Source organism: Trichomycterus rosablanca, chromosome 8 (genome assembly GCF_030014385.1).
Source record: "Trichomycterus rosablanca isolate fTriRos1 chromosome 8, fTriRos1.hap1, whole genome shotgun sequence".
NCBI classification, from domain to species: Eukaryota; Metazoa; Chordata; class Actinopteri; order Siluriformes; family Trichomycteridae; genus Trichomycterus; species Trichomycterus rosablanca.
This window is the reverse complement of record NC_085995.1, coordinates 32861980-32875320: the sequence shown is the minus strand read 5'-3', so window position 1 is coordinate 32875320 and position 13341 is coordinate 32861980. Positions and strand designations below refer to the sequence as shown.

General features: G+C 40.4%; 1 protein-coding gene across 1 annotated transcript; it reads right to left on the bottom strand.

Moving 5' to 3' along the window:
* Nucleotides 1–5715: 5715 nt before the first annotated feature.
* Nucleotides 5716–10662, bottom strand: dusp6 (dual specificity phosphatase 6). Its single transcript, XM_063000754.1, has 3 exons — nt 9793–10662; nt 8270–8707; nt 5716–7173 (listed from the first exon to the last, which is right to left on the bottom strand). Exons 1-3 carry the CDS (start codon nt 10190–10192, stop codon nt 6860–6862), a joined length of 1152 nt encoding a protein of 383 aa, XP_062856824.1. The 5' UTR covers nt 10193–10662; the 3' UTR covers nt 5716–6859.
* Between the last annotated feature and the right edge of the window lie 2679 nt (nt 10663–13341).

The following is a 13341-nucleotide window of genomic DNA, read 5'->3' as shown; positions in this document are numbered from 1 at the left end:
CTTTATGTTCTTTTTGATTATCAATAGTTTTCACCTTGCAGCTTTACACTACAGACTGTTTTTGCACAGTCTCTTCCTAATGGTGGATTATCTGAGACAAACAATTCCAAAAGTTTCTTAACTGTTTATTTAGATTACGTTGTGACTTATTTTCACTGTGTATTAAGCAGCTGCTTATACAGAATCATGAGTATACAACCTTTAAGAGGTGTCTGTTTAAGAGGTGCAATATACAGTATTATTCAGGACAGTCATTTATAAGAATGTGAGGATCAAATTCTTTCAACATTTTTTCATGCATTTTCTCCCCACTTTCCTCCCGATTTAGTGCACTCAATTTGTCTTCCGCTGCTGAGGGATACCCGGTTGCATTCGAGGAGAGCATTACGCAGCCCACACCTCTTCCGACACCTCTTCTGACACAGCTTTTTTTTTCTTGCCCCTGCATTCTGCACAGGCATTTCTTCCGCCAATCAGGGAGGGGCCTTACACAGCATATGAATATCCCACCCAGACATAGTCCAGTCGTCCCACCCTAGCAGATACGGTGGCCAATTAGTATCTGTGGCAGGCACTGCCAATTATGCCTGCCAGATGGTGCCCAGCCGACTGGTAGCAGAGACAAGATTTGAACCAAGGAGTTCAGAATCTCAGCGCTGGTGTGCTAGTGGAATATCCCGCTTCGCCACCAGGGCACCTTCTTAATAATGAAAGTTAAAAGTGTACTATTTTGTACTGTGGAAATTAAAAATATATATATCTATAAATAAATGTGTTGTTCAGGGTGGTATGACGTAACCTGAATGCTGTCCTCAATCTGTGGTTCATTACACATGAAAGTGAGACTCACACATTTATACTGCAGATCAATTCTTACTATAAATGAATGCACATGTGCACTAGGTATCTTGGGCCCCTTTTTCTGTTAATCTAATAAAAACAACCCGGAAGCAGATACATAAAAACTAATGGAATGAGCAAAGGGAGGAACTTTTCGTTCAACCCAAAATAATAGAGGATAACAATGCAAAACATGTAACCTACATTTCTGCATTGCTGGCTAAGTGCAGCTGGTGAGCATGGATGGACGTTATTGCTGTGTGTGTGTGTGTGTGTGTGTGTGTGTGTGTGTGTGTGTGTGTGTGTGTGTGTGGAGGTGCTGAAACCTGATCTGCCACAAGACCGGAAATTGCTGGAGGTGCTAGTAAATCCTGGGCAGGGGCGACCTGTCACTGGAGAATGATGAGGATTGAAACCCTTCACACAGGATTAACACACAGTCCAAGTTTAGCCTGGACATGCCGGGGCGGTTTACACTTCCTCCTGCTTCAGTGAGAGCAGCATGAACTGAGAGAGTGCCAAACGCCTGTGTGAAACTGAAAAATCCACACACACACATACATACATACCGTACATACACACACACACACACACACACACACACACTCTTTCATTATTTAAACTTGTATATAGTTCTTAATTTATCAGTTCAAATTAGTCCAACGTCTCTGGCTTCAGAGTAACTCATGTTTATATTAATTCTCACATTATAATTTTATTTATCTATCATGTTCATTGCTACTAAGATATCGCACAGTAATATTTGCCAAATGCCCTGCATCATTAAATGTAGCCCTAAAATCAACACAATAAAGAATCAAATATTTTTGTTTGAGCATCTTTTCGGTCTTGGCAAAGCTCAGCGGTAAATTCTTTGGTACTGTAATCCCTCAGCTGCCATTTGTCCCACAGAGCTGAAGCATATAGCCAGGTGTGAGTCCAAAACGGTTCCTAATAGTCGTAGGCATGTTTGGGATGTTCACAGCAGTCTAAGCTTCCTCTGGGTCTGTGCTAACCTTTTCAAAATGCTTTATGCTAATACAGTTAGGCATTACGCTATCTTTTATACATATTTCAACCTGGTCTGGTGCTAAGCAGAAATAAACCCTATAACACACCCCAATAACTTATTTACACTCATTCAAGCATGGGAGATTTAAGACATGTTTACAATACATGTGAATGTGGTCCAAATCTGATTTTGTACCGCTTAGGTGTCTTTTTCATGACAGCATGAACAGCAAAATTGGGCCACATTTTACTCTAAAATCTAAATCTCTATCTTTATCTAAAATCTGAAATGTTTTTAATATAAGGCAGTGCCATCAGGACCAGTTTCTTTCCTCAACCCATCACAAACAGCTGACCTGTAATGTCAAACAGCTGACCTGTAATGTCATCTGCTCGACCACATCTACTTCTGCTTATTACCAGATATTTATTACACCCTGCTTCAATCTGTATAATCTGTGTTACTTAAATATTGTGTTTAATATACACCAGTCAGCCATAACATTAAAACCACCACTTTGTTTCTACACTCACTGTCCATTTTATCAGCTCCACTTACCTTATAGATGCACTTTGCAGATCTACAATTACTGACTGTAGTCCATCTATTTCTCAGCATGCTTTGTTAGCCCCCTTTCATGCTGTTCTTCAATAGTCAGGACCACCACAGAGTAGGTATTATTTGGGTGGTGGATCATTATCAGCACTGCAGTGACACTGACATGGTGGTGGTGTGTTAGTGTGTGTTGTGCTGGTATGAGTGGATCAGACACAGCAGCACTGCTGGAGTTTTTAAATACCGTGTCCACTCACTGTCCACTCTATTAGACACTCCTACCTAGTTGGTCCACCTTGTAGATGTAAAGTCAGAGACGATCGCTCATCTATTGCTGCTGTTTGAGTTGGTCATCTTCTAGACCTTCATCAGTGGTCACAAGACGCTGCCCACAGGACGATGTTGGATAGATTTTTTGGGTTGGTGGACTATTCTCAGTCCAGCAGTGACAGTGAGGTGTTTAAAAACTCCAGCAGTGTTGCTGTGTCTTATCCATTGTTTATGAAACACACATTTTACTACATACATTTCAGGAAATAAACAGTGGATCAGGACTGGCCTAGTGGAGAAGAATTTTGAGTGTGTATAGGCTGTAATGAATTGCAGGTGGAGTGCTGTGCTGTGCTGTGCTGCACATGTGGGCACGTGTGGGGTGGTTTAGAATTAAATTAGTGCCTGATACATTTTTCTAGTCAGGGTTGCAGTGGCTTAGACAAGCCAGAAATTAACATGCCTCTAGACGTGGCATTAATCCGTAGCAGGGCAACACAAACTTATACATTTACTCACGATCACGAACTACTTTATAGTAGTCAGGGTCGCAGTAGGTCTGGGCCAACCAGAAACACTGGACAGTGCATGTTTTTGGGAGGTAAGAGGAAACCAGAGTACCTAAAGAAAATTCATACAGGTACAATAAGATACCCAGACCCCAACCCGAATGTAAACATGTTACTCAACACTAAGTTTGGACAGCCGTTTTGATGCTCGGTAGATAAATGAACTATAAATGCCTTATCCATGATCTACCTCTTTTATTTATTACATTTTCCGCCTCTCATCTCAGTCAGTGTTATTACAATAAGCAGCAGCAGCATGAACACTCCACTTAAATGACTCCTCCACTTATTCATCAGAAACAATTCCCTTTTCTTTCCCTCGTCTCTTTTTCCACTCCTACGCTGGGATTATCTCTGACTTCAGCAGACGCCAAAGCCCGGTTAGAGTCAGGTTACCGCTTGTTCTGCCTCGGCCTGCTTCCTGTGCGGGGGCGTGCTGCTTGCTTAGCCACTTATCTCCAGACAGGAAGTGGTGAGGGCCAGACTGGGCCCAGTTTCCATGCAAATCCCAACCTGCTTTAACAGCCCACTCACCTGAAGCTGTTCTATACAAACCCCTCAAATGATCCACCTCTGGCTGAGCATGTGTTCTCAAACCATATGGATAGAATTTTACACACTACTGGCATGAATGCTAATTAAAATATAATATTATGGTGAAACTGTTATGCACTTCTGATTCACTTTCAGGTATTTTTGTGTCTTTTATTTTAAATATTGTACATTTTATTATTCTGTTAATGTTATATAGCATTACCCCCTATTAAAAATATGCAAATATGACCATACCCCTATTGACAATGGTACTAGGGGACCTATTATTATTATCATTATTAGGTGACTGTATACACTGGGCAGCACTGTGGTACAGCTAATACAGTGGAAATAAGTAGTTGTAGATAAGTAAATGTGTGGGTGTGTGATGTCCTGCGATGGTTTGGTGCACTGTCCAGTACTGCCTTGTGCCCACAGTTTACTAATTCTAGTGAACCCTGGACATCAATACTATTCATGATGTATCTATATTCCTTTTAATCACTGATAGTGAATCAGTCAATGAATTATGAAGTTCATTAAGTATTATGGCACACTATAAAGCGATTAATGTCTATTAATTGATGCAGCAACTAACTAATTTGTTACAACACATTCAGAATCCCTGATGTTTTCTTATTCTCTACATCTGCCACTAGATGAGGTACAGCATAATGTCTCTACAACCAAAGTAGTCCGCTATCATCTGCCCTGCAAAACATCAAATTTTACATTGGTCCTGTCTTCTTCTCACTCTCTCTCACTCACTTTCTTAACCGCTAATCCAATCAGGGTCGCTTGGGTGCTGGAGCCTATCCCAGCTTTTCAATGGGCGCAAGGCACACAGTAACACCCTGGACGGGGTGCCAGTCCATCGCAGGGCAGACACACACACACACACACACACACACATTTACCTATAGGGCAATTCAGTGTCTCCAATTAACCTGACTGCATGTTTTTGGACTGTGGAAGGAAACAGGAGGTCCTGGAATAAAGCGACACAAACACGGGGAGAACATGCAAACTCCGCACAGATAGGACCCGGACCATCCCGCCTAGGGATCAAACCCAGGACCTTCTTGCTGTAAGGTGACAGTGCTACCCACCGAGCCACCATGCCACCTGTCTTCTTCTCTTTTTGTTTAAATACAGATAAAATTGGATTTACAAAACTTTATGAACTTACTTTAACTATATCATCAACTTTTAGGTAACTAAATGTAAGTTTAATAATATAACAGGTCAAAACCTGGCTTTTTCAGTTTTGTTTTGTCATCATGATTAGGCTACTAATAAGCACTCAGCTGGCACAGCGATCTAGTGCACTAGCCAACCAAATATCAGCCAGCCGGATGTCTATGCAGACATAATTGGCTATGGCCGAAGCCCTGTGATGGATTGCCACCCTGTCCTGGGTAATCCTACCTTGCTCGCAGTGTTTCCTGCTAGAACCAAGCCTAATAATATATAAATATGTATAAATAATATAACAATATGATCACATTCTGCAGATATCTAGCACTCACACATGGTTACTGGCTTTTGACAATGGCGTAAAAGTTGAAATGGGGTTCGTTAAATTAATATTCAATTTAGTTTATTTACTCATTATATTTTAAAAACCACTGCTGATATAATGAATACTGTGGCGAGTGTTTGACAATGTGGTCTGTGTGCACTGTGTGGCATTAATGTGTTAAAGACTAGTTATTATTATTCTAAAAATATAATGCTAAATAAAATATATTTTTTCCTTTTTATTTATTGACAAAAGTAATATTTTCTTTTTATAAAAATGCACCTTCTTAATCATTTATAAAGGCCAAAATAAGTGTAGAAGTGAACTGTATTTACACTTGCTGGCCTTACGTTGACACCTATGGCTTCCCATAAACCAACAAAAAGCAGGAAAATAGAACACAAGTCAGTAGGTTTGAATAGACAAAATAGCATTTTATTAATAACTTATCATCTCTATACATTCGTAGGTTTGGACTGAGGGCCTTAAAGTGCACCCTCCTCCAAAACAGGCCTTTGCATCAAGGGAACCAGCGCCCCCCTTAAATCCATCAGTCCTTCCTCTGACAGTTAAATTGCATTTCACAAAAATTTCCCTGAAGAGCAGTCTCTCTCTTGCGTCGACCTTTTCTCGTTTCCACGTTAAAACCAAAAGTGTAAAAGTGTCCTGGCGGTAAATCTGTGGTGAGCATGCGGCCATACTGGAACCGATGGCGTTTCAGGAACACATATTAATACAAAAGTGAAGAATACTTTTTGAATGTGCCGTTAGTTCTGGCTTTGTCGGCTGGTGACAGAGAAACTTATGGAGTAATTGCTGGGAAAATGAATGCACAACAATGCTCGTATGTACAGAAGACCTAAGGCAAGCGAGCAGCTGGAGAGAAGGATGCTACGAAAAGGCGGATAAAGGCTGAATTCATTCTTAAAGCAAAAAGAAAAAATACATATACACATTTCACGAAAACCTACTCATTTTTTGGCATAAAACTCATATTGATCAATATTCAGTTTGCTATAGACAGTAAAAGGACAAAAACAATCTGTACCTGTCTTTTGCAACAGGTATACTGTGGCTAGATTTATAATATACACACGTATAAACAATTGAAAAGTGTCTCCATGCAAACAAACTGGAGTACACTAACTCTACTGTGCCATAATCACCCAGGGTGTTTGTGATTTTAATCTCCAAAAACAGGCAAGTCTTCACTGAAGACAACGAGAGCACACCCGAAAACGCAAGGTGCAAGTGCTAAAAAAAAGAGTCTTTGTATCATTGTCCGCTTCCAGTCGCCTCTTTGGCACGCCAGCCTTGTTTAACCAGTCCTCACATGCTTTAGTATGAATATAGAGAGCAGGAACTACCTTAAAGAGTCTGACATATAGAGCTGGGCTTCTCCGTCCCAATATTACAGCAACTGCCTCTGCTTCAGCCAAAAGCGCCAAGCGCGTGGTCAGTGGCATGAGTCGGCATCTCACGCCGTCAAAAACGTCCAGAAACTTTCTGGGGAAAAGAGAAGTTGAGAGAACCACCTTTCTGAGCTGTTCACGGGGCTCACGTGGACTCGAGCGGGTCGAGTTGGAAGACGTTGTGGTTGGTGGGCGTACTGAAGTAAAGCGGCTGTGAGGGCGCCGAACCTCTGTTGTCGCACGGGCTCTGGAGGCCAAGCGTGCGCTCAAAGTCTAAGAGTTGGCCCATGAAGTTGAAGTTGGGTGAAATGTTCGATTTTTTCATCTTGACGATGTCATAGGCGTCGTTCATCGAGAGGTTGAGCTTTTGCATCAGGTAGGCGACGGTCACCGTGACAGAGCGACTGATTCCAGCCAGGCAGTGAACAAGGACGCCGCATTTCTGCCCTCGAGCTTCGTCTAAATGAAGAAAGCAAAAGGAAAAACATGTTTAGTTAATTTAATGAGTCGATTTGGTAATATTTTGTTAAGGGGTTATTACAACACTGAGTGGGTGTTATGGTCAAATCCCAATACTAAAAATATATATATTGTTGCAAGATTTTATTATACAGTAACGTGCTCATTTAACTTAGGTCCGAGTTCATGTCTAATCTGTTTATATAATTACTTGGTACAGACTATATCAACCACAGGCCAGTCTTGATTTTCTCCATACAAAACACAATTTGTTAGTTAGCGTGGCTATGGAAGCGCCCTCATAAATGCCTACATTAGCCGACACAGAGGCGTATGTCAGAATTCATTAGACTCCCGGCTGAAGCACAAAAAGCTCTCATTCAATAAATCCTCCAGTGCATGACAGCGGCCGGGTCGAAAACAAATCTCCCATTTTACTGCTCCAAAGTGGACGTGGAAGCGGCCTATTATGACCTATCGAATGATCCTTCCGTTCACCAGGTTACATGACAATGGCACCATTTGGGCGTGGAAATGTAAAAAGTCACGGGGGCCGAGCTGCCATGGCGAGCAGGATGTCAACATTCCATTATAAATGGGGCCTGTTGTGCGGGAGAGCAGCACTGCCCTGTTCTGCATTACTTTCAGTGCCGCTTCCTTCCTGTCGGGCTCAAATTACCTCCCTGGCCTCTCTCCTGTTTCATCACCAGCCTTTGTAGTGTGACTGGGTCTGGCTAAGATCCTTTGCAAACATGAAAGGCCGCTGACTATCCACTGTGCTCGCTATCTAGTGGTTTGGTATTAAACAAAGATTCGCTTTTCATTCTCTCTTATTGCCTCAGGTTAGTGGTGTCACCTACGGTCATATTCAAGTCCTAATCTGTCCTAATGTAACACTGATACCAATTTAGAACATCAAGGTTCCTTTGGTGGGAGCTATTTGACTACAGAATTCAAAAGCATGTTAAGAGCGTCTCTTTGGCGTGTCTGATTAATTCAAAACAAAAACAATGCTTATTTTACTCATGTATTGGTCACATATGATGTATACCGATTGAAAAACTGATACATAGTAAATGTTGTGTCCAGTGCTTACCAATAAAACTGATCGCCTCAGGAAAGAACTGCGACAGGTTCTGGCTCCAGTGGTCCGAGATGGGGATCTGCTTGTACTTGAACTCCCCGGCATTCTCAAACAGGTTGGGTAAGTTGGGAGTCACATTCAGGATGTACTTGATGCCAAATTCCTCGAGCACATCCAAGTTAGTGGAGTCCTTGGCACAGCCCAGATACAGATGCGGCAAGATCTCCACCGGGAACGAGGGCTGTGTGTTGGATGCAGGGCTTCCATCAGAATCAGTGGCGCTGCCGGGCTCGCGGTCCGCATCAGACTCGATATCAGACGAGTCGGAGCTGATACGCAGGCCGCCCAGGCCCAGTACGTGAGACGTGGGAGAACCACTGCCGCCACATGAGCCGTCCAGGTTCGTCTCGCACAGAGCAGGGCACTCGGCCTGGAACTTACTGAAACCACCTGTGGAAATAAGAAAAACAGTTCATGTTAAAGCCCATTCATGTTTGTGTAATTAGAAAATATCTCAAATGCTGCAATAAAACAGCTCTTAAACCCGCAGGTCAAATTAGCAATGATCTATGTATAAAACGGGCACTACCAGACTAGCAAAAAACAACTACTATTGTTTCATCTAGGGAAAAAAAATAATGAAACTGCACCAAAACATTAATGTAGATGTAATAGCGGTGATATTTCTAGTTGGAAATAATAATAAAAAAACATTGTACATTGTACGTATGAAAATTATTACAGTAAAGGTTAAAAAACAAAAATATTTAGTGTAAATTATATTTTGCCCCATCCTACTACAACTCTAATTTGTCAATTAAGGTATAAAAACTGAAGTAAAAAAGAGCACATTTGTGAAAGGTCTTAAGTTTGAACAGTGTAGCTTTTGCACCTCTTGTGCACTATGTAAACAGTATTTTCTTTTATTAAATAACATTTCTTTAACCATATGATTTCTAGTAACCATATGAGTCGGCAAATTAGAAATAAAAAATAAAATAATTAAAAAAACTAATGTTATTATTATTAAGAGATTAGAGTTTCTATTTTTTTTTTTTTTTTTTAATTGAAAAAGGGGTTTAATTGTTTATTTATTTTAGATTTGTAGGCATTTGTTTGCACTTTTCGCAATACTTACTTTATTCTAATACTTTTTTATAACTTTATTACTATTATTAAAAAAATCATCGGGTGGTTCCGATATTATTATTAAATAATATATAAAAATAATATCATAACTATGTCAAAAAAACAAGTAAAATGTGTTGTTATTGTATATTATTGCGCTTTTCTTGCACAATTTGCGCAAGCAAAAATATCCACGCGCATAGAACTTTTTGCATTGTTGTCTAGCGCGCGGGGGAAAGTCGCGTGCCAGCATATATTCGGACTACAGCTCGAGGGTTATTTGAGGCCTTCACCTCGCGCTACAACCAGAACATTAATACCAGTTATATAACACTAATTCACACTTTACATGATATTTGTCTATACTCTATTTTAGTCATGATTGTGTGTTAAATTGTCGATCGTACCTTCCAGGTAGAAAGCCTTGTAGCCCTCGTCCTTCATTCTCCGCAGCAGTAAACCGAGCACCGACCCTCCGTCCACGTTCTCGTTCCAGTCCCGACTGCACTCGTCGTACAGCACGATGGTGTCGGTCCTGCACCGCCGGGCGAACCTCTCGCGGTCCTGACCGTCAGACAGCAGGGATTTGATGGGCAGGTTGCCCTTCTTGAGGCGCCGCAGCATCAGGCTCGGGATGGCCACGTTGATGGCCGCCTCGACGTGCGAGGAGTCGTAGAGCTCCCGGGCGCGGCAGTCCATCAGCAGCAGGCGCTCCCGCCGGGTCTCCAGCTGCTCCCGGAGCCATGATACACTCTTACTGATAGCCATGACTGACTCGAGATGAGCGGGTCTGAGCTTATCGAGCATCGGGACGCACCGTTGGGTTCCGGACAGCGAGGCGATCTGTGCGCGCTTAGCGCCAAAGGCCGCCGTGCAGAAGATTCAAACTGGGGAATTAAAGTCCGTCCAGCTTGATTTGTGTCCGTCAAGCGTTTGTTGTTCCGCGGTGAGCTGAAATCCTTTAAGTTTTTTGATTAAAGGTTAAAGCAGGAGCTCAGCGCGACTCCGTTCATTCATGCGACTGCGCGTTTATCAATGACTCACAGCAGCCAGTGAGTAGCAGCGCTGACGCTCTTCCGCTTATATAACGCCGCAATCTCTCCGAAAATCTGCCCGAAATATCCAAATCCGTGTCACCGGTGCAGCCAAAACCCTCTTTAATCTTTGTAGATGAATCGTATATCTGTGAGTTATTTCTTAGCGACGCTTTTCCTGATGAGCAGTGCGTATGATCAGTATCTGCGCTCCTCTCTGCGCCACTTCCAACTCCGTGTCTGTCTGTAGTGAATGGGGCGAACGCAGCGAGTTTCAATACCGACAGTCTTTCAGCCGACCAATAGGAGCGCTCCGAGCAGCCGTCGTCCTGGAAACGGGGCCGGATGGAAACGGGGCCTGCGCTGATGAATTGTTAATGAGTTTGTCATTCACAAAAAACGGAAAGGAATTTCCGCTCTGGATCAACTGAGCGCAAACAAACAGCGCAGGAAGGAGCCGCGACTACTACTGCTGCTGCACAACAAGGGCACCAGGGCTCCGGTTACACCGCGTAACAACACGGGTTCAGTTTCACCTTGCTTTAACTGCTTCAGCTTTTAATACTTCCTCCTATATGTTAAAGTAGTACAGGAGGTCACAACAGTCTGATCCAGGGCTGTACACTGCAATAATAATATACTGTATACTGCATAAAACCTAGAATTACAATAAAATAGCAAAGAATATTATTATTTTATATGTTACAACAGTCTGACCCAGAGCTGTGCACTATAATAATAATACTGTAACAGCAAAGAATATTATTATCTTATATGTTACAACAGTCTGATCCAGAGCTGTGCACTGTAATATTAATACTGTAACAGCATAAAGCCTAGAATTACAATAAAATAACATAACAAAGAATATTATTATTTTATATGTTACAACAGTCTGACCCAGAGCTGTGTACTATAATAATAATACTGTAACAGCAAAGAATATTATTATCTTATATGTTACAACAGTCTGATCCAGGGCTGTACACTGCAATAATAATACTGTATACTGCATAAAGCCTAGAATGACAATAAAAGAACATAATAAAGAATATTATTATTTTATATGTTACCACAGTCTGACCCAGGGTTGTGCACTGTAATATTAATACTGTAACAGCATAAAGCCTAGAATTACAATAAAATAACATAACAAAGAATATTATTATTTTATATGTTACCACAGTCTGACCCAGGGTTGTGCACTGTAATAATAATACTGTAACTGCATAAAGCCTAGAATTACAATAAAAGAACATAACAAAGAATATTATTCTATGTGTTACCACAAGGGTGTGGATAGTTGTATTAATGCATTAAAGTTAACATAGTACAATATTGGTATTATGTTAGCATATGGTTATTTATGTTATTTCACTTTTTTCTCAATGTCTTTGTTACTTCAGTTTTTTTCTCAAAACTGAAAAGCTATATAGAATTTTAATGATACTATTATACAGTACTATAAATATACTAATTATACTATACATTTTAATTCTAATTCTTATTCAAAGCTGACATGTACTTAAGCTGACATGTACTTACTTATGCTCTTATTTATTTCTTGCATTAAAAAAACACCTTTGGTTCTAATAAGGATTTCAGCAGATTTGTATTCTTGGACTGTTGTCTGCTTAAACTAGAGAAAGGTAATGTTCACTCTGGAAGCACATTTGTAAATCTCTCTGGACAAGAGCATCTGCTAAATGCTGAAAATGCTTTAAATGTAATGTAAATTAGAAACTTGCACTACAATACTACACGGTTTCAACACAAGTGCTTAGGATACAGCTGTAATACAGCGGAAATATTCAACTTCCCCAAATAAACTTTTTGACTTTCAACTCAAATGCAGAGATAGATTTAGCTTCACAAGAAGTCTTAATGAGTTAGGTTATGCAACAAATGAACAAAAAATGAATGATGTGATATTTAGTAGCACGATACCATGTCACACTTATTCAACCCCAACATAAAACTGCTGATCTTTAAAATTTTGGTGTAGTAGTGGCTGATGTTGGCTATGATCATATATAGTGCCTAGACTGGTTTAGTAAAAAATAACCAAAAAAACACATTACTATAACAAAGTTAAAAACTATCCAGTACATAGTTTGGGTTCTATTATTTCTGTTAAACTTTAGCTAACAAAACATGTTTCAGTAACAAAAATGTTGACTAATGTAATAGCATAAGAATGTATGTATCTTTGTAGATATCAGAAGAAAATTGCATTGTCTGTGGATGCTTTTCAACCTTATTATGCAAGATGTAAAGAAAGGCATGAATGGGTAATTAGCCAACTGCTGTAGCCTACAAAGAGCAAACATGTTAGTGATTTCCATATTAGCCCTGAGTGACCATTTAATGCCCTACATGATGTAACTATTACAGTGTGATTGAGTATTGCTTTTTAAATGGTACTGTGGTATACTGAGAAGCTTTGTTACTGGGTTGGGGAATAGTATGAAACTGAAGAAAAACTAGCTGAACCAATTTGCCACAGCTTGGCACTGAAAGGCCTAATATAGTGTGTATAAAACACAGTTATCACAACTAAGTCTGCCTTGTGTGGCATCTTATATACTGTACACTGCATGTGTGGTTGGCACATAGTTATTAATCCACTATTGTAAACTAGCATGCGAACGTCACATGTATCTATGCTGAATACAGTTTAATGACATACAGATACAGTTTAATGACTATAATTATTGTTTTAGGGTTTCTTGGATATTTGAAAATGAAAATGTGTACACCCTTGATCCTTGGTAAAACACACAATATATGTAACAGTATTTTCCTTTACTCGGTCATGTATTACATAGGTTAGCATGGGCTAGTATTTAAATTAGATCACGTGATATGATTAATAAGGTTTTGCTTTATTACTTTGCCTAAATGGTGGCTGTTTGAACACAC

Bases quoted from the DNA above. Each gene is read 5' to 3' on its own strand.
- dusp6 (XM_063000754.1), bottom strand. From the start codon at position 10,192: ATGCTCGATAAGCTCAGACCCGCTCATCTCGAGTCAGTCATGGCTATC. The intron at 8,708-9,792 runs GTACGATCGACA...TTATTTCCACAG, and splicing joins CAAGGCTTTCTACCTGGAAG to GTGGTTTCAGTAAGTTCCAG. The intron at 7,174-8,269 runs GTAAGCACTGGA...TTCTTCATTTAG, and splicing joins TGAGGCGATCAGTTTTATTG to ACGAAGCTCGAGGGCAGAAA.